The 22358-nt window shown below is 39.1% G+C and overlaps 1 protein-coding gene across 1 annotated transcript in view; it reads right to left on the bottom strand.

Annotated features, from left to right (window-relative positions):
• Nucleotides 1-22358, bottom strand: part of dnah5 (dynein axonemal heavy chain 5) — a 227990-nt gene that overhangs the window by 91308 nt on the left and 114324 nt on the right. The window contains exons 28-39 of the mRNA XM_033048007.1: nt 21445-21685; nt 20191-20390; nt 19805-19958; nt 17604-17767; nt 17022-17178; nt 16389-16601; nt 15848-16072; nt 11840-12012; nt 7570-7748; nt 5695-5882; nt 3180-3374; nt 523-657 (exon numbers count right to left, since the gene is read on the bottom strand). Of these exons, the coding sequence (XP_032903898.1) occupies nt 523-657; nt 3180-3374; nt 5695-5882; nt 7570-7748; nt 11840-12012; nt 15848-16072; nt 16389-16601; nt 17022-17178; nt 17604-17767; nt 19805-19958; nt 20191-20390; nt 21445-21685 (2224 nt within the window). The remainder of the gene's footprint in view (nt 1-522; nt 658-3179; nt 3375-5694; nt 5883-7569; nt 7749-11839; nt 12013-15847; nt 16073-16388; nt 16602-17021; nt 17179-17603; nt 17768-19804; nt 19959-20190; nt 20391-21444; nt 21686-22358) is intronic.

Genomic DNA, 22358 nt, shown 5'->3' with positions numbered 1-22358 from the left:
AAGCAGCATTCTGGTAAATCTCATCTCCAACGTCTTCACATCGTTCCTGCATTTGGGTGACCAGAACTGCACACAATATTTCAAATGCAGCATAAGCAGACATATTGAGCTGCATCATGGCTTCCTGACTCTTATAGTTAATGCTCAATTTAGAACTAAATTTAAAACCACATTTTTTCCCCCTATGTAGAAATTCACTGCTGTCGCAAAGAAATCTGCAAAAGTATAATTTGTTGCTCTGGAATAAATGAGAAATGGTTTGGATTATAAAATATCCTTGTGTGATTCTTTTTCAAATTGGAAAGCGATGCATTTTGATCAGTTAATAGTTTTAATATCTTAACATCCAGCAGTTAATTAATAATATCCAAAAAACTCTTAAACAACTGCATTACTTGGTTTTGACATTCACTGAAAAATATTTAATTCTGGCTCAAACAAATATAAAGCACGTTTTTGGTTGCGCTTTCAAATTACTTCTACCGATATTCTCTTTCAAATATGCACAGTATTGAAACTTACCAATTTAGAGAGGTTCATGTCACGAAGTACACGCATGACAATGGTAGACTCTGTATCATTGGGATTGGCTCTTTTTGCAGCTCCCAGTGTCCGCAACACTGACAGGATGTTACGCAGGCCAAAATCATAATGCACCTACAGCGGGCAAATTATTATTATTATTATTATTATTATTAAAGCTTTATTACAGACACAGGTCCATATCACACATCAAACAGAAAAAAAGAAGATACAAAAATACATTAAAAAAATTGCATATTAGCCTATAAAATATACAAGCTATTGCACCAATGCAGTCTTAGCCTAGAAGTGAATCTATAGCAGCTTTTCAGAGGGCTGACTAGGGCTTCAATTATATGGTTCTCTGACTTGTCCAGACGACACATAAAACTAAACATCAGCTGTCTTAAGAGTGCCTCACAGGTTGGCACTCTAGTGGACACGAACAATTGACTGGCACTATGCCACCTAGGGACACAAAGCAGCATCCTCATTGCATCATTGTATGCTACCTTGAGTCTTTGCATACTCTTTTTCTTATACTTCGACCACAATTGGGCTGTATACAACGGTGTGATGTAGGTTCTGAACAGGGAACACTTCACAGAGTCAGAGCACATATAAAACTTCCTTATAAGCATGTTCGCTTGAAGATAAATTTTACAGCGCTGTCGGTAAAGGTCTTTGTCATCCGTCCAGTCATCGGATATGACATGACCCAAGTATTTAATTTCCTCACACACAGCAAGAGGACCGTCTGACAAATAAAAGGTCGGAAAAGTTGATTCCCTGTCCTCAGCGCTCCTAACTACCATTATGCGGCTTTTCTTAGCGTTGTACTTAATGTCATAATCAAGGCCATACTGAGAGCACACCTTCAGCATCTGCTGCAGCCCAGCACTATATGGACAGAGCAGGACCAGGTCGTCAGCATACATAAGATGGTTAACAATAGTGTTGCCCACAAGAAAGCCAGTTTTTAACCTATTTATCTGATTTGACAGTTCGTCCATATAAACATTAAATAAAATAGGAGAGAAAATTCCTCCTTGCCGCACTCCGTTACTAACACAGAATGGAGCAGATACAACATTGTCCCATTTAACCTGAAACGTTTGATGGGCATACCAGAATACTAAAATTCTCACTAATAATTTAGGGGCACCTCTATCTAGCAATTTTACAAACAAGTGTTCGTGATTAATTCTATCAAATGCCTTGGACGCATCAATAAAACATAGAAATACAGATGAATTCAGGCTTGTGTACCTGAACACAATCTCTTTAAGAGCATAGATACACAGGTCAGTTCCATGTTTCCTTTTGAACCCAAACTGATTGTCAGTGGTAAGGACAAACATTTCCAGCTTTGTCAACAGTATTCTCTCCAGTACTTTAGATAAGATACTGGCTAAAGCAATAGGTCGGTAATTATCCATACTGTTGAGCTTACCAGCCTTATCTTTAAGCACAGGCACTAACATTACAGACATACTAGCATTTGGCAGGACACCATGAACCAGACAACCATTAAAGCACATGGAAAGCAAAGGGCAGAGCTTATAGCTGGCATATTTTAGATGTTCTGCAGTAATGCAGTCCATACCGCAGGCTTTATTGTTATCCAACATGTTAATGGCATCATAGACATCTGCTGCCCTAACTACCAAATCTACAGAGAGATCAATGTGTTCATGATTGATTCTAACTGGGTTACTTTTAACACAGTTAAACAGGTTACGGTAGTGCTCACACCAACTCTCAGCTATTTTTTCTGGGCTACTAACACCTTCAATGTCCGATGGTAGGGGTGTTTTACTATTATTCATAACTTTGACCTCTTTCCAGAAGTTAGTAACACTTTACTGATAGGTTATACTTTTGATCTGGTTGCAACATGTAACAACATGAACTTTGGGACAATGACTTTGGGACTTTAAACTGTGTTGAGTGCTTGTTATTTATTCTATGTTATGACTGCATTTCTATTTCGTTGCACTGAAAAGTGCAATGACAATAAATTGAATCAAATCAAATCAAATGAAGGTGCAACAGTAAGAAGTTTTTAAAACTATATCGCACATTATTAGATCTGCACTCGTTTCAGATGTTACTCCCTGTTACATGACAGTTATCTGTGGATTCACTCTGTAGAATTAAAAAAATCATTAAAATCAGAATTTAAATTGAGTAGCTTCTCAAATGCTTTTCCTCAATTGTCAATAAATTTCATCATGCAGATTTAAACATTCACCCTTATCAGCTTCAAAGTGCGAGACATTGTAGATTAGGTACAAATAATAATCACAAAATGAAAGTCTTAATTTTTCTGTGATTAATCAACCGTTCCAGTAATATAAATGCTGAACAATATAAATCTTACATTCTGTGAACGGTAGCAAAATTAAATGGAAATCAAAAATTAAATTAAGCTTATTAATTGGAAGTTCAGAAGTGGAAGGCATGAAGTTAAGTTTGCAGCCATTGTAATCAATACTGCTCCCAGAAGGGAAAAATAAGATAAATAATTAATTAGAATGTGACACACATAAACACATACAGATCATTGTATGATCTGATAAATCGCGACTTTACCCTGTCACTTTGATTAAGTTTGTCAGTGACCAGTGTTAGCGTGTGATCTGGCATACACAAACCTGTTTAGAGAGTTGCTCTTCGCATAATTTGTACAGGGTGAAAAACTTCCTGGCAAGAGTTATGTTGTCAATAAATCCACAACTAGCAAGCTTAACGCGAATAATTATCTGACGATCTGGTACCATCATGGCAACTGAGCGGAAGTTAATCTTCAGATTCTCAGGCAATTCTTGGCGTCCTGCATAGCCTGGGTTCTACAGATTGAAAAGCATATTTCAGAAACAGAAAAAATCTCTCTTGATAATTGAACAACTAAGGGACACATTTTTCATCATATGGCCAAATAATAATTTTACCACCACAGAAATTGGAGCAATTAGTTGAATCAAATATTATAATAAAATCACTGAATATAACACAACTTCTGATGCAAACTCACATATCAAAAATATGTCAAATGGTTCAGTTCGAACCAATGATAAATATTGTTCACAGACTAATATCTTTCTGGGGCTAGTACAAAGTTGGAAATCAGATACATGAAAAGGAATTGGTTAATATTATCTTGGTAGAGTGAAAGGATGGATATTCCAGACTGTTACTGAGGTAATGGTCATTAGAAAGTACTTAAGATCAAAGCAGGAACATAATCTATCTATCATATCTATATACTTTTAAAACTGTGTGCGTCTGTGTGTGTGCGTCTGGGTGTGTGTGTGTGTGTGTCTGTCTGTCTGTCTGTCTGTCTGTCTGTCTGTCTGTCTGTCTGCGCGTCTGTGTGTGTGTGCCCGTGCGCCTGTGTCTGTGTCTGTGTGATTTTGCCTTTGAAACGTATCTCCTCGAAAACCAGACGCAAAAACGCGGAGATTTTTACATATTTCAGTAGGGATTTAACTGATGATTTCACTTAACTTACGCTACTAGGCGCTCAAGTTACCGAACCAAGCCATGATATACAACCAGTCAGCATGCTCATATATAAGACATTAGTTAAAGTCACACTTGGAGGTCTACAGCAGGTCGCCTTGCTATAGGAAGAAAATCATTAACCTGGTGGGTGAGCGGCCAAGGAGTGACCGTATAGGTGTACAAAATAATGAGGGATTTTGATCAAGTGAATGGTCAGTCTTGTTCCAAGGGTAGAGGAGTACAGAACGAGAGGGCATTGCAGAAGGGAAAGTATTAAAAGAGATGAGAGGGCAATTCTTCATGCAGAGGGAAACACATATATTGAACAAGCTGCCAGAAGAAGCTGGCAAGAAGCTGCCAGAGAAGCTGATATAGGCCAAATGTTGGCAAATGCAACATAAACAATTAACAATAATTCAGCCTTGTGAGCAGATGTGGCAGTCAAGACTAAACATTGACCAGTTCCTTTCTATTTAGTTTAGTTCTGGAGCATTAAAATGGTAGTGCCACAAACCCACTTTTTAACAGCGGACTCAGTAAAAACCAGGAAGTTATCAAAAATTTGAGGTTTAAAAATTTATTCAGTTATGAATTTCTTAAACTCTTCAGCACAGATGGCTGAAGATATTTAAAGGAAGTGCAGATAATGTTTTGAAGGATTGGAGAATTCAGGATCGTGGAGAAATATAAATATCACAGATCATCCACCATCACACTGAATGGCTTGAAGTGTCAGGTGGCCTGCTATTGCTCCAAAAGCGAATGGCATGTTAGCATTTATAGCAAAAGGATTTGAGTATAGGAGCAGGGAGGTTCTACTGCAGTTGTACAGGGTATTGGTGAGACCACACCTGGAGTATTGTGTACAGTTTTGGTCTCCAAATCTGAGGAAAGACATTCTTGCCATAGAGGGAGTACAGAGAAGGTTCACCAGACTGATTCCTGGGATGTCAGGACTTTCATATGAAGAAAGACTGGATAGACTCGGCTTGTACTCGTTAGAATTTAGAAGATTGAGGGGGGATCTTATAGAAACTTACAAAATTCTTCAGGGGTTGGACAGGCTAGATGCAGGAAGATTGTTCCCGATGTTGGGGAAGTCCAGGACAAGGGGTCGCAGTTTAAGGATAAAGGGGAAATCCTTTAGGACCGAGATGAGAAAAACATTTTTCACACAGAGAGTGGTGAATCTCTGGAACTCTCTCCCACAGAAGGTAGTTGAGGCCAGTTCATTGGCTATATTTAAGAGGGAGTTAGATGTGGCCCTTGTGGCTAAAGGGATCAGGGGGTATGGAGAGAAGGCAGGTACAGGATACTGAGTTGAATGATCAGCCATGATCATATTGAATGGCGGTGCAGGCTCGAAGGGCCGAATGGCCTACTCCTGCACCTATTTTCTATGTTTCTATGTGTTCAACTTCAATTCCTAGTTCTTACTAAGTCAGCTGTTAAAAAGTGGGTTTGTGGCACTCGCATTTTAATGCTTGACTGCCACGTCTGCTTACAAGGCTAAATTATTGCATATTGAATATATTCCAATTATGTCATATGTGATAATGAACACCCTGTGATTTATAGTTACCTAGTTGTACCATTTGTTCAAATACTCTTACAAAACCCTAGTCGTTTTCTTTTTATGTTTTTCACAAACTGTATTTCACTTACCATGGTGAGGAATATTCCAAATTCAGGATTCATTTCGACAGAATCTCCATCCGTGAATATGAAAATTTTCTTGCGTTCCTTTTTACAAGTCAATACTATCGCAATTTGCTGAGCAGCCACTGACAAAACTGGCAGGTCAATGCGGTTAAATTCATCAAAGCAACCCCAAGATCCAGACTGTGCTAGGCCTATGAAAAGGATAACTCATATTGTACACTTGTTGAATACTGCTGAAAGATTTGCACAATAGATGGAAAATACCCATCGCATTTGAAAAGGCTACTTATATGAAATGTTAGTGAAAATTGTTAACCTATATGGAGGCTGCAAATTTAATTGCAAGGGCTTTATCACATATGGAAAAAGTTTCCAAAAGGCATAAGGCATGTTCAAACAATGTGTACATCATTGTTTCAATGTCCTCTGGCAAATTTGTTTGAAGCATTTCATTACATGGTAACAATGCATCTCAAGCTTTCAAAATGTCTGCTTACTGCTCAGAGGTTGTTTGCATATTATTTAATCATATGCAGTTTCCAATAATGCTTTATGCTACAAAATAAAATTTAAATACATCTTTTTTAATTCCTCAAACAATAACATGCCATAAATTACAATTGTTTTATTCAAAACAATTAATTACCCCTCAAAATAAAGATGCAAGTTTGGGCTGGGACAAAATAATAAGTAATGGCTAATATAAAAACAGAAATGTTGGAAATACCGAAGTCAGACATTATCCGTGAAAAGAAAACCAGCTAATGTTTCAAATCAATGATCATTCAAATGAAAAATAACCTTTTGCACATATGATGCTGACCTTCTGTGCATTTTCATTTTTATTCTGCTTTTATTTCAGATTTCTAGCACCTGCAATATTATATTTTTCCAATGAACAATGACAAGATTAAGTCGTACAATTTGCTTCTTCTTAAGCAATCTTTTGGGATCAAGGATGTTGCTCATTTATGGCTGTGCGGATTCTTCTTGGCTCTTCCAAGGATGGGGCAAGTGATGACTGAAAGGCAGGTGAGTGGGGTGTTTGTGAGTTGGTGCGCACTGGTAAAGATTCTGCGTGAATGGACAAGGTTCTCAATTCCATCCGAAATTGAACCGAATTTACCACTTTGAACATTCACACGTCAGGGATTTCCAAGAGGAGATGCTGCAATAAAGCTATCATCGGAAACTGTATTCTGTTGGTTTTATGAGACGCTCAGTGTGCACATTTAATTGCTCGCACACCATCTAGTGGCCAATTAGAGAAGAACAGGTGAATATACCACTAGAGAAAAGGAATAGATGACGTTTTGGGACAAGACCATTCTGCAGATCTGAGGAAGGGTCTTAACCGAAAATGTCACCTATTCCTTTTCTCTAGAGATGCTGCCTGACCCATTGAGTTACTCCGGCATTTTGTGTCTATCTTCGGTGTAAACCATCATCTGTAATTCCTTCATACCTGGGTGAATATACCACCTATCTACCATCGCCCGGTGGGGTATCGCCTCAGCGCAGAGGGAGAAGAGGAGGGAAGAGACAGTAACCCTAAGATTTTTGCCTCCATCACAATGAGGAGGTGCCTGGTGAACTCACTGTGGTGGATGTTAATTTGTGTTTATTGTGTGTTTTGTTGTTTATTATTACATGCATGGCTGCAGGCAACGACATTTCGTTCAGACCGAAAGGTCTGAATGACAAATAAAGGATCTAAGTCTAAGTCTGTTGGCCACAGTAGAAGAGGAAAGATGGGGAGAAAACAAACACACATTTAAAATCATCATTGTTAATGTTTGTTTTTATTGAAACAGATCAATATAATCGAAACTTGTATAAATATAATACGATAGCATGTTTAAAAATATAATTTTTTACCTTTAAAGATTCTACCAAGACCTCTAAAATCCATTTGATCTGAGCAGTTGAAAACCACAACATACTTCCCAAGGCACCTTCCCATGTCTTTGGTTGTTTCAGTCTTGCCTGTCCCTGCTGGTCCAGCAGGTGCTCCTCCCATGTTCATTCCAAGTGCCTGAGCTAGAGTTATGTAACACCTAAAGGACATAACATAGCACAAGTGTGTTGGACAAGGAGTGTGGAGGAAGGAACTGCAGATGCTGGTTTAAACCAAAGATCAACATATAAAGCTGGAGTAACTCAGCGAGTCTGACAGCATCTCTGGAGAAAAGGTATAGGTGACGTTTCGGGTTGAGACCGTGACTCTCATCTGAAGAAGGGTCGAGACCCAAAATGTCACCTATTTCTTTTCTCCAGAGATGCTGTCTGACTCGCTGAGTTACTCCAGCTTTTTGTGTCTATCTTGTGTTGGACAAGGAACTAGATTGTTCAATGGAAGATCAGGAATTTAACAGTAACGGAGTGAGAAATTTGTGATATTCAGTCTCTCATCACAATGAGAGTGAATGACCTGTTTGTAATCCAGTGTGTTATTGCAACATTGTTACACTGGCTGAAGTTCAGATGGATATTAAAGGATACAACATCACAAAAGGAAGTGCTATAATCAACAGTGCTGTAATCAACAATGCTCCCTCAATTTTTTTATGGGATCTTATTCCATACAAAATTAGTTACTTGTAAAGCAAAAACCAATGAAGATGCTGGAATTTTGAATCAAAAATAGAAATGTTCAGCTAATCAAGAAACTTGTGGATAATTTTAAAATTTAGATCAATTACATTTTCCTAATTAATATTTCATTTTCCCACATGAAAGTATTGCCAGCTCTTAAAAGTAAGGTACAGTATACAGTGCAAACTCAATGAAGAAATTGGAAAAGTCCCATCTGAAATTAACAAAATTCTTTAAATACTCATCTGGTCAGTTAATAATTGTGTAGGGAGAAGCAGAATCATAACTTCAGCTTAATCAGTACAATTACAAACGGGCACATATCCAACAGTGAAATTGTGTATATAACACCCTGCCAACAAGAAAGAGGATTAAGTAGCCTCATCATGTGATTTGAAGTGGGTATATGGCAGGGCTCTCACTTAACTTTTTTTCCCTGTTGCCAGCCGGGCAACCTAGGCAGCTTTTTTGGGTTGCCAAATGACAGTTTAGGTGGTCATTTAAGACAGTTTGCATGACGCGTGCGATAATGTACTCGGACGAAGTGCATAGTTACCAGTCGGAATTAAGCTCAATGAAGCATTCACATATTATTTCTGCTTCAAATAAAGTCACAAACTAAACATATTCACCAATCAAGACATGATATATACCACAATGACATGCAGCAAAATTATAATACAGTATCTCAACTCTTTTTACACATTGCGATTAATGCAATTTCTATGAGTTCTTTCCACTTCCAAACAAAAATGTGGTTGGATTATTCAGCATATGATCAACCTGTGTCAATAAATCCTGGACCAATGGTACCATATATGCTTAACCATGCACACTACAGATTGATGCAAACATGTTTTCTGTGAAGGACCGCAAATTCCCATGACATGGCCATAGCATGGGTCGTTATTGTTATTGGCACAGAAACACACTCACTTTCCACATAATTTATCCATAACTAAATATACAGGTTGCATGGAAATCTCTAAAGGCATTTTATGACAATAGGTGTTAAAACCGATTATACTCTCTCGCTCTCTCTCGTACAGGACCCCTCCTCTCCACATCACCCCGATCCTGGCCTCTCTCCACTGGCTCCCTGTGCAGTTCCGTATACATTTCAAGACCCTCCTCTATGTCTACAAAGCCCTCAATGGGCTTGCCCCCTCCTACATTAAAAGTCTTCTCACCCACCACTCCACCTCCTGGTCCCTCAGATCGGCCGACTTGGGGCTGCTGAATATCCCACGGTCTAGGCATAAGTTTAGGGGCGACCGGGCCTTTGCGGTTGCAGCTCCTAGACTGTGGAACAGCATCCCCCTTCCCATCAGAACTGCCCCCTCCATCGACTCCTTTAAGTCAAGACTAAAATCTTATCTATACTCCCAAGCCTTTCCTGACGTCCACTGAGCGAGGTCTATATGTATATATGTATTTAGTTTGTTTGTTTATACTATTCTTATAACAAATGTAAAGCACTTTGGCCAATGAGAGTTGTTTTTTAAATGTGCTATATAAATAAATGTGACTTGACTTGACTCTCCCTCCCGCACTGATCCCCATTCCCGCCTCTATTCAGTCCACACTGACATCCCCTGTGCTCCCCTCCCCATCTACCCCCCCTCCCAGAATCTATTCATCCTGCGCTGATCACCCTATCCACCTCGCATAGATTCTCCTGCCACCCCCCCATCCATCCTATACTGTCCCCCAATTCATCCTGTACTGACCCGCCTTCCCATCCATCCTGCACTGCTCCCCCATCCATCCTGTACTGATCCCCCATCCCTCCTGTACTAATGCCCCCCATCCATCCTGTACTGATCCCCTCATTCATCCTGTACTGATCCCCTCATTCATCCTGTACTGATCCCCTCATTCATCCTGTACTGATCCCCCATTCATCTTTTACTGATCCCCTCATTCATCCTGCGCTGACCCCCCCTCCCCATCCATCCTGTACTGATCCCCCCCATTCAAGAAGAATGGGGGGAACAGTCTGAAGAAGGGTCTCGACCCAAAAAGTTGCCTATTTCATTCGCTCCATAGATGCTGCCTCACCCGCTGAGTTTCTCCAGCATAATTGTCTACCCCCCATTCATCCTGCACTGATCCCCCCCCATTCATCCTGTACTGACCCCCCCCCCCCCCATTCATCCTGTAATGACCCCCCCACTCATCCTGTACACAAAGATCCTATAGCTATAGGATAGGATCTTTGGTGCAGCTGCTTTAGACGGCGGAAGGAGGCCTCCCCTTCCCTCCCTCCTCCCGGCATTGGCGTGAAAGAGGGTTTGTTTTAAAAGTGGATATCGCCGTTGGCGGATTTGCAAGCGGGTGCGGGAGGAGGAGGAGGTGGAGCTGCTGTCGCGGCCGCTGCTGCTGCTGTGCGAGGCCCATCATTCACTCCGACCCTTCGTCACCCCGCACCTAGTACCTTTGCCCCACACTACAGCCGTCGCCGACACGAAACGTCACGTTCCTTTTCTCCAGAGGCGCTGCCTGACCCGCTGAGTTAATCCAGTTTTTTGTGTCTATCTTCGGTATAAACCAGTATCTGCCAAGCCAGGCAAAATGACTCGGCGTTTAGGTTGCCCGGCGGCACTTTGGGTGGTCATTGGCACCCGGGCAACCGCTAATTTCGAGCCCTGTATGGGCCGATGATTGTATGTTGTCTAGTTCAGTTAAAATGGACCAACTATGTGCCAACATTTAGCAAGCCCTGGGCAACTACACCCAGACGTGGGTTGATAAATGGAAGTAATATTCACACCACTTGACTGCCTGCCGATGGCCTTCTCCAGCACGAAAGATTCCAACCACTTACATTTCTGAATTTCCGATTGACATCATCAAAGATATATCTTGGCCAGCCACATAAATACCACTGTTGCAAAAGCATGTTAAAGTTGGGTATTGTGCAGTGAAGAATAGCGCTAATGCCAAACTCGTATAGCTGTTCAAAGCCTTTTGAAATTGCTACAAGACCAGGATAGATTACACACCATTAGCTGGGATAAGTGTAGACCAAACATTACTTAAGAAACTGCAAAACATGCAGGCCTCCTTGATCAACAAACAGCAAATACCACCTATAAGAAGTACTCCAACAACTCACTAAGGTTCATCAGACATTACCTCCAAAATATGAAGTCCGATGAAGCCCCCAAATTATGGTAAAGGGTCTCCAAAATAAAATGCTAAACTGTTTCTTTTTCCACTGATGAAGCCTGAGCTGCAACTGTTTCCAGCACTGTTTTTATTTCAATCCTCCTAAACATGAAACCTCTTGCATCAAGAAACACATAATTAGAAAACACATGGGACCACAAAGACCTAGAAATAATTTCTCAGGTTGTTTCAATATCACAACATCTAATTCTTCGGACTTCAGACATTCAAGAACTGCATCCATTAGACCGATATCAGACCACCACTACATTTTCAATGGGAATAAGGGATGGCTAACAAATGTGGCACTCAGCAAAATCCATATCCTGTTAATTAATTAAAAAAAATAAAAACAGCAGCGTTAAGTGTTTCAGTTGCCCACCTGTCAGTAAGGGGTGTGATAACCAATCTGTCTGTGCAGCCCAGAAATTCATTCTGATAAACAAATCCAACATCGGTAATGTTGATCAGCATTCTATCAGAGTCTTCATTAAAATAAAATCTGCACTGTTTTAGCCATTCAAAATCTGTGCGACTTTTGACATGTTGACGACACTGCAAAACAAACACATTAAAAAAAAGTATTTGTTATTTCCTTTATCTTTAATTCTTAAATTGAGAAAATAACAGGGGCTGCAATTGCATTGCCCATAATATAGCATTAAAACCATGCTTCATGATAGAGTTGTGTTTGATTGGCTCAGTGCCTTTAGAAAACAATTTTCATGCAAGAATGTCTGAGTGCATAAGTTATGATTCACACTGATTTCCCTAGAAATCTCTGATTTCATGAGTACTGTACACTTGCTGTAAACAACCAGCAATCCTGTTGAGATCTGGAACATGCCTCCCACAAGACTCTGGTGCTTAGACTGTCTGACTGAAGACACGCTTTGGTGTCCTGTGGTAAATAACCCTGACCGCGTCCCTCTACTCTTGATACTTTTATGTCGTCAACTTTAAATTATATTCTCACCTAACTGCAAATTAGTTAGTTCAGCATTGTTTTAGCTCTCAACTAAAGTTCAACAATCAACATGTGACTCTCCAACCCTCGGGGATGTGATTATTCTTCAAAATAGTACACATCTTGGACGGAGAGTGACACGGTTAATTCAGAGACTAGGGTCCTGAACTTAAAGAAAGGAGACTTTGATGGTATAAGATGGGAATTGGCAAATGGTACTTAAAGGGTTGACGGTGGAGATGCAATGGCAAAGATTTAAGGATCGCATGGGTGAACTACAAAAATTGTTCATCCCTGTCTGGCTAAAAAATAAAACAGGCAAGGCGGCTCAACCATGTCTAACGAGGGAAATTAAGGATAGTGTTAAATCCAAGGAAGAGGCATAGAAATTGGCCAGAGGAAACAGCAAGCCGGAGGACTGGGAGAAATTTAGAATTCAACAGAGGAGGACAAAGGAGTTAATTAAGAGGGGGGAAATAAAGCATGAAAGAAAGTTTGCGGGGATTATAAAAACTGTAAAAGCTTCTTTAGATATGTGAAGAGGAAAAGATTTGTGAAGACAAATGTAGGTCCCTTACAGTCAGAAACAGGTAAATTTATAATGGGAAACAAGGAAATGGCAGAACAGTTAAACTAGTACTTTGGTTTTGTCTTCACTAAAGGAAGACACACACAATCTCCCAGAAATACTAGGGTACTGAGGATCTAGGGAGGGTAGGAACTGAAGGGAATCCACGTCAGTAAATGGTGTTGGGTAAATTGTTGGGACTGAAGGCAGATAAATCCCCAGGGCCTGAAGGTCTGCATCCCAGAGTACTAAAGGAGGTGGTCTTAGAAATCATGGATGCATTGGTGATCATTTTCCAATGTTCTCTTAACTCTGGATCAGTTCCTGTAGCCTGGAGGTTAGCCAATGTAACCCCACTTTTTAAGAAAGGAGAGAGAAAACAGGGAATTATAGACCAGTTAGCCTTACATCGGCAGTGGGGAAGTTGCTGGAGTCGATTATTAAAGATGTAATAGCAGCACATTTGGAAAGCAGTGACAGGATCTGTGAAAGTCAGGAGGTAGGGTATTGACATGGATAGAGAACTGGTTGGCAGACATGAAGCAAAGAGTGGGAATTAACGGGTCCTTTTCAGAATGGCAGGCAGTAACTAGTGGGATGCCACAAGGCTCAGTACTGGGACACCAGTTACTTACAATGTATATTAACGATTTAGAGGAGAGAATTAAATGTAACATCTCCAAGTTTGCGGATGACACAAAGCTGGGTCGCAGAGTGAGCTGCAAGGAGGATGCTATGAAGCTGCAAGGTGACTTGCATAGGTTGGGTGAGTGGGTAGATCACGGCAGATGCAGTATAATGTGGATAAATGTGAGGTTATCCACTTTGGTGGCAAGAACAGGAAGGCAGATTATTATCTGAATTATGCCATAGATTAGGAAAAGGGGAGTCTGAACTGGGTGTCCTAATTCATCAGTCACTGAAAGTAAGCATGCAGGTACAGCAGGCAGTGAAGAAAGCTAATGACATGTTGGCCTTCATTGCGAGAGGATTTGAGTTTAGGAGCAAGGAGGCCCTACTGCAGTTGTACAGGGCCCTGGTGAGACCGCACCTGGAGTATTGTGTGCAGTTTTGGTCTCCTAATTTGAGGAAGGACTGCGTAGGTTCACCAGGTTAATTTCCAGGATGGCGGGAATGACATACGAGGAAAGAATGCGTCGCCTGGGCTTGTATTCACTGGAAATTAGAAAGATGAGAGGGGATCTTTTGGAATCATATAAAATTCTTCAGGGATTGGACCGGCTAGATGCAGGAAGAATGTTCCCCATTTTGAGGGAGCCCTGAACCAGGGGTCACAGTTTAAGAATAAGGAGTAGGCCATTTAGGACTGAGATGAGGAAAAACTTCTTCACCCAGAGAGTTGTGAATCTGTGGAATTCTCTGCCACAGAAGGCAGTGGAGGGAAATTCACTGGACCTTTTCAAGAGAGAGTCAGATTTAGCTCAGGGCTAACGGAAAAAAGGGATATGGGGAAAAAGCAGGAATGGGGTACTAATTTTGGATGACCAGCCATGATCATATTGAATGGAGGTGCTGGCTTGAAGGGCCGAATGGCCTACTCCTGCATCTATTTTCTATGTTTCTATCTTGGTTGCACTGAACTGCTTTCTTCTGTGTTGGCCATGCTGAATATAAAAATGTCCTTTTGCAGTCTGACAAGGGAATCTCCACTTGAATGTTGCAAGGCAACTGATATTTCTTGTGAATGTTCAACATACTCAAAAAAGTGACCGGATAAGATTCACAATGAATCAAATACAAGTTTTTAGTTAACATTTCAAGGGTACAAATTACTTTCCGTTAAAAATGTAATTAGTCATAACAGTTAAAAATACATGTCCAACATTACATTTCCCAGTTTCCTTGCTTTTTGTAACATTCAGTTTAACATGAGGAAATACTAGGATTCATTTGTGCCACAGGAAATTGCAGATGTTGGAAACTTATGCAAAAACACAAAGTGCTCATGGATCTCAGCAGGTTAAACAGCACCTGTGGAGGGTGCATACATAGGATGTTTTCCTTTGGAACCCTTCTTCAGACGGATTGGATGAGAGGGAAGAAAGACGGAAAAGCATCCATCTCTCTTTTAAACCAATTCCCAGTCTCGACCCCAAGTGTAGTTTGTCCATTCCCTCCACAGATGTTATCCAACTCGCTGAGTTCCTTCAGCATTGTGTTTTGACCAGCTATCATTTTTTTTTCCTATTGGGAGGATCGCATTAATCTGGAAATTTTTCACTAGAAAAGGCTGAAAGGATGATTGGTGTTTAGTAATAGATTCTGGAATATTGATTAAGGGCAGATAACTACAACTTTGTTTTATTTCAGCCATAATCTTATTGACAAGCAAAGCAGACTCAAGGGGCTGAATAACCAATGGCTATTGATGTAATTTTAACAAAGAAAAGACAAGGAAATTAAGATTTGCTATGCTGAAATAAATTAATTTTCCAATTTTTGGATTATTGAATAGTGGTTTGCAGATCAATAATCAAAAACTAAGAACATTTTGGATCCAATAAAATATTGTCTTCCTAAGTGGGAAATACACAGGATTTTAAAACTATATTGTAAGAATACTATAAAAAACTGTTTCAAAATGATCTGCTGTTGTGTTTTAAACACTAGTTTATATTATTTTGTTAATCAAATTAGTTAGATTTCACTGTCCAAATGCATGCTTTTTAATAAAGAATGGATTAAATTGGAAAAACAATACTGAGGATATATTTTATTTTTCAATCATTGTCAAAGTCTCATCAAAGATGAATTTGATGATTCAACTTGCCTTTCAAAACCTTTAACGAGACAAGACTATTATAGAGAGGCAAACTATTTAACTCAATTCCTACCAGGTCATCAAAGATATCTCGCTGGTGCACATGGATAGTGATAAGAGTCTCATATTTCACACGCTCCATTGCACTTAAATCCTTTGTTGTCATGCCAATTAAGATGTTCAGCAATTCTAAGAATGATTGATTGGTCTGTTGCATAATCTTTCGGTCATATTTGGCATTGGTTAATGCTTCTTCTGAATCTCTTGTCCAAATCATTTGAATTCCAAGCAACCCAACCTTTAGGAAAAAAAATAAAATATATAGATTGACACAATCTGACATTGGTAGTGATTTTTAAATATCTCATGTTAGATAGTGGATATAACATAAAATTCTAAACTCAAACTAGTCAGTTTATCTCTAATGATAACATTTAAACAAATATGATCCGCTTTTCTTTTTAAGATTGTTATTTTTACTTGAGCAAATCCTCTTTTGATGCATAAAAACATGAATATATGCCTTTATAAATGAAATGGTAGAGTTAACAAGTCGCATATTCCAATTACAAATAAATTGAGAATAGATTGCAATATTTTAACCAGAAGTATACCTGTGCTGGATAATAATTAAGAAACTCAGTCAGTTGGAAACCAGTGTCTTGAATGCTCATAGATGCAGAACGGATGACCAGATGGAGTGATTTCTGAGATTCCAACAGTAAAGCATTTAGCCAGACTTCTACATTTCCTTCTGCCATAACAGGTCTATCCAGTTCAATTATTTCACCCTCGCGTGAAGACACAGCCAAAATACGATCATACACCTGTTAATAAAGATATATTGACCTCATAATGTCTCAAATTTACTCAATAACATCCCATGTTTAAACTTCAACTCAACAGGCCTCCTGTTAACTAAGTTAATGGCTCAGAAATAATGAATTTCAAATTGTATTGATCACTGCACCGGAGCTACTATAAGAGAGCTTATTGCCCATATCTCAGCAAGATGCAAGATCAAATTTCAATAGACTTGGCTACATGCAAATTTGACACCGCTCAATTTTCAGTTAATTTGAAGGATTGAATGCATCAGCAGCAACCTCGTTAAATACCTGGTATTATGCTTCCTGACCTTCCCATTTACATGCACCAAAGAGGACAATAAGTAGAATTAAAGTTAATGTTTCTATTTACATTGAATGATAAATGCTTCATTTTAATTATCTGTTTCTTAACCTTACCCGGTCATGGAAACGGACAGTTTTAATGTTATCAAAAACGTTCAGTAGGTGTGCTTGAATGGTGTGGGAATCCGAAGCCTGACCAAGGATTTCAAGGAGGGCTGGATCAGATACAAAAAAGAATCGAGGAAAAAGAAGTCTTTTCTTTTCAAGGTACCTATGAGTAGAAAGTAAAGCAATCACTAATAGCTAGACAAGAATAGGACAACTATATCTGAAGAAGGGTCTCGGCCTGAAACGTCACCCATTCCTTCTCTCCAGAGATGCTGCCTGTCCCGCTGAGTTACTCCAGCTTTTTGTGTCTATCTTCGGTTTAAACCAGCATCTGCAGTTCCTTCCTACACATATATCATTTAATGTGCTTTTAAACAAAGTGTTTGAAAATTATTTATAGCTCATCTAGGGAAAAATAATAGAAATGTTTTGCAGTACTGTTATGTTAATATACAAACTTTAAATTAAATAATGTTACTGTAAATAAAGTCTGATTTTTAAGTTAAAATCTGGTCTGAACCAATATCATGGTTACTGTTCTGTCCACAACATGAGGACAAATGACAGCTCAGAAGATTAAAGACTTACCCTGTCAATGACTTCTGACAGATTTCCAGTTGTTCTAATAAATGTGGTAAAAGTTGTCCCATGGTTTCATCACCTACACAGCAATGCACTACATTTGGGGTCTCACGAGCCCGAGTCATGATTTTCACCCAGGATTTGTCAATGTTTGAAAAACGTTTGGCTTCCTTGAGTTATAGCAGAATGACAAGGGAAACAAAGCAAACATGATGACATGCAGAAATGGCCAACTCAGATACAGACCAAAAGAAAGTTATCTAAAGTTGGAGAATTTAATATTGAATACTGTAAGATGCAACATGCCGAGACAAAACACGTCATCATTTAAATTTGACAGTCAGATCAAGGCTGTTGTTAAATCAAGCTTTTTCCATTTGAGGCAGCTGGCCAAAATAAAGCCAATTCTGTCAAGGCAGCATTTTGAGACGGTAATCCACGCCTTTGTTACCACTCGGCTGGATTACTGCAATGCACTGTATGTGGGGGTTAGTGGGTCCTCCATCGCCCGTCTCCAGATGGTACAGAATGCAGCTGTACGTCTTTTAACTGGCACACGTAAACATGAGCACATTTCGCACATTTTAGCCTCACTCCACTGGTTGCCTATTCAGTTTAGGATCCATTTTAAAATTATTTTATTTGCTTTTAAATCCCTAAATGGTCTTGCCCCGCCCTACCTATCTGAGCTTCTACACCCTTATACACCCGCCCGCTCTCTCAGGTCAGATAATCAGCTGCTCCTGAGTGGGCCTAAAACTAAGCGGAAGCTCAGAGGGGACCGTGCCTTTGCTGTGTCGGCACCCAAATTATGGAACGATCTGCCTCTCCACATTAAACAGGCCTCTTCTCTGTCTGTTTTTAAATCATCTCTTAAAACCCATCTCTTCTCCGTGGCCTTTGATACCCAGTAAGATGTCGACTTTATTTACTTGATTTAATTTCTTATTTTGATTGCTTATTGCGTGGTTATTATTTTTACTCATGTTTTATGTCTTTTAATTTATTGTTGTATTTCATATGTAATTTTTGCGCTTTATGTGAGCTGTTATGTTATGTTCTGTTATGTTGTCTGTTTATGATGTCTTGTTTATTCTTCTGTACAGCATTTTGGTCAACATTGGTTGTCTTAAAGTGCTTAACAAATAAAGTTGGATTGGATTGGATTGGATCATTTCTGACGACCATGCTGGGCCTTGTTGTAACAATAGAGAAGACCACAAACAAAAAATTCAGACTGGAAGTTTGATGGTGAATTAAAGTGGCAGAAAATAAAGTGCAAGTCAACAGGCAGGCAAAACAACTTTTCTTCACAAGGCTATCATATACCTTGTGTATAGGTTTTGGAATACTATACACCATAATGTTTGTAATGCAGTCATAAATATTAAAGTAGATACATTATTCCAGCACCTATGTTCCTGAGAGATCAGATCTAGCATATTCCACAACTTATATATTAGTCAAAAAGGCACAACAGAGGATGTACTTCCTGCGGCAACTGAGGAAGCACAATCTGCCACAGGCAATGATGGTCCAATTCTACATCGTAGAGTCTGTTCTCACCTTCTCTATCATGGTCTGGTTTGGCTCAGCCACCAAGTCCGACACCTGGACGAATTGTACAGCGAATCGTCCAATCAGCAGAGAAGATTATTGGCTGCAACCTTCCCCCCATTGATGAACTGTACACTGCAAGGGCCAGGAAGCGAGCGGGCAAGATCATCTCTGACCCCTCTCACCCTGGCCACAAACTCTTTGAATCACTTCCCTCTGGAAGGCGACTCCGGATTGTCAAAGCTGCCACAGCCAGACATAAAAACAGTTTTTATCCACGAGTCGTTACTCTACTCAACAGCCAAAAATCTGTAGCCTCCCTTTGATCTGGTATTTTGTTGGTTCACATGCTTGATCAATGGTGTTTTATCATTAATGTCTTATTATTATTAATGTTTAGTGTTGTCCGAGTCATTCGTAACTGTCACTGTATGTCATGTTGTTACTTGTGGGCGGAGCACCAAGGCAAATTCCTTGTATGTGAATACTTAGCCAATAAACTTACTTACTTACTTATTACCACAATGTCATCAATTTGGCAGATTTCAAAGGTAGAATTTCATATTGAAAAAATAAATCCTAATAATTTCTTCAACCTTAAAAATCTTAGGATTTTAGACAAGCAAAACTTTATCCAGCCAGTTCCATACCTTAGGGAGCTGTTTTGCAATATCTCCACCCACAAAAACTGCCTCCAAATAAATCCATAGATTCTGTACAGTCATCCAGTTCTCAATGATATCAGTTGTGTTGGACAGATTGTGAACCCATTTCTGAATCTGTGCCTTGAAAGGAGTATTGTATCTGCCATGAAATAAGAATAAGTTCAAATCTTTATGCAAAATGTACCGTAATTGTACAATTTATTTTCTGCACCGCCCATTTTACAAACTTTGTTAATTTAATACTACCTAAACTGAAAGATTAGCCTTCACAATACGAAGCTTGAAAGAAATCTTGATCAATAGATGAAAATTTGTCTGCAATCAACAAAATAAAGTAAACTGAAACAAATGATCCTGAGTGCATAACTAACCTGTTACTCATCAATGATCCAAGGACCATTAAACTGTCCTCCATACTGGCAATGATTTCCGACGTACTGTCCCCTCTCAGCAGAAGCTCACCACGTGTTTTGAAACTGACAAAAGTGAATGTTTTGCAATCCCATTCTGCAATAACTTGTTTTAATTTCTGCTCAATGTCTTTCTCTTTCACAGCACTAATGCAAATATCCTGCAATAATCCAAAGGAACAAATAGATCTCAACTGTTAGACCTTGTTTGAGTATGTATGCAAGTACAGACTATATGCGAATGATTGAGATAACCTTTGTGAAACCAAATGTTTTTTTTTCAAATATGCACAATCACATGGCGAATGCTTACATTTTGTTGTTTAAATATGATTTAAACATCAGTTTCAATACTGGTAATAAACATTAAAGAACTGCAGATGTTAAAAAGCTGGAATAAAAACAGAAACGATCAGCAGGTCAGGGAGCATTTATTCCTTTGAGTGCTCTCTCTCTCTCTCTCTTTGCACATTAATCTATCAACTAAATGACTTCTTCAACATCATATCAAGTAATTGTAGTCACACCCAACAAGGCATATTCCCTTTGTTTTATCCATTCAGCCACCTCTGAGTTTAAACTCTTGGTTTCCCTTTTACACTCGTGCTCAAAGGATCTTCAACCTGAAATGTCAACTATTTTTATTTCTACAGATACTGCCCGACCTCCTCAGTGTTTCCTACACTGTCTCTCTATATCTTGGAATGAAATATGTGCCACATAATTAAAGTCCACGAGTGCACTTGAGAAAGTTCAGCTTTTGAGAGTCATGGCACAATCTAAGTTTAACACACGGTTAAAAATTGTAAAGCAAAACAACTGACATATTGTCAGACACAAAATGTTGGAGTAACTCAACGGGGACTTAAAGGGCTTAACCCCTTAACCCCTGACTTTGTGTGTCTCGTTTCCACTTAATTTTTAATTAATAATGATCTCTCATATACTCATTTTACTATTGTAAAACCTAATGACAATAAATAGATATAACAAATTAAGAGGACAGACTTCCAATGGGTATCTTCTAAAAAAAAAGGTAACATATTATTTTACTTTTAGAAACACCTCCATTCTCAGATCTCAACAATTCATAAATTAGTTCAATATGATGTTTATTCTTGCAGGAAGCAAAATATTTTACGATGTTGATTAATTATTCACATTATTCCATTAAGCTCTAAAAAATTCTTGCATTATTTAACATAAAACAAATACCTCAATTTCCTCTTTATATTTCAGTATTGAGGCTTCCATAATGTTTCTCAACTTAAACATTTCACTTTCTACATCAAAACTATGCCCTGTGGTTTCTGCGATTCGTTTCCAGTGTCGTGGCATCATAGCTTTGTTAGACAAGTGCTCTAACAGTGGGCAGCATTCATTGAAATCCTCAATAGTTTGCCTTAAATCCAGGAATGCTTGCCATTCTTTCAAAGCACGTGGAAGCTTGCGACATCTGAAGTACAAATAATTGCGATACAGATTGAAGAAAGGTATCCAACATTCAGAAATAAGTTCATAATTTTAGCTTGTTTCATTTGAAATGGCAGACCTCAGCAGTACGTAACTTGAGTAGGTGGATGAAAGTGAGTGCTTTCCTTTCTGGCAGTCTTTTGGAGTCAAGTATAAGTGCATTTTTTAGGTTTCACAAGGAGAGGGGAACTGCATGTCTTTACATTTTATGAACCCATGAAATGTGATGTTTGTGCATCCACCTGCGTAGTTTTACAACTGACCACAATTCACCCAAAACTGGGAGATGCAAACAGCATGCAACAATAAAAATCTAATTAAAATTTTTCCTCAAGGTCTCAAGTCTCTCTATAAAATGTACTTAAAGTTTTCTCACAATCATCCAACTTAAGTACCTTTTAAAATAATTTATATTTTCTACAGTGAAATGTGTTAAAGAATTTTTGAACTCTGCCACAGAACAAAATATGAGAATTGATTTGATGCCGAGGGCAACCATGATGCTAATTTCAGCTGCTGCTGCAATGGGGAATTGTTATGGATCAGCAGTCAGGCTCATATGCTCTGATCCTTCAGTCCAACACATCCATGTCGATCCAGGCAGCTCATCTAAACTAGTTCCATTTGCCCATGTTTGGCCCATATCCCTCTGAATT

This window comes from Amblyraja radiata, chromosome 2, assembly GCF_010909765.2.
Source record: "Amblyraja radiata isolate CabotCenter1 chromosome 2, sAmbRad1.1.pri, whole genome shotgun sequence".
Classification (NCBI taxonomy): domain Eukaryota; kingdom Metazoa; phylum Chordata; class Chondrichthyes; order Rajiformes; family Rajidae; genus Amblyraja; species Amblyraja radiata.
Note: the sequence above shows the minus strand (reverse complement) of the source record. Positions and strands in the feature narration are given on the sequence as shown.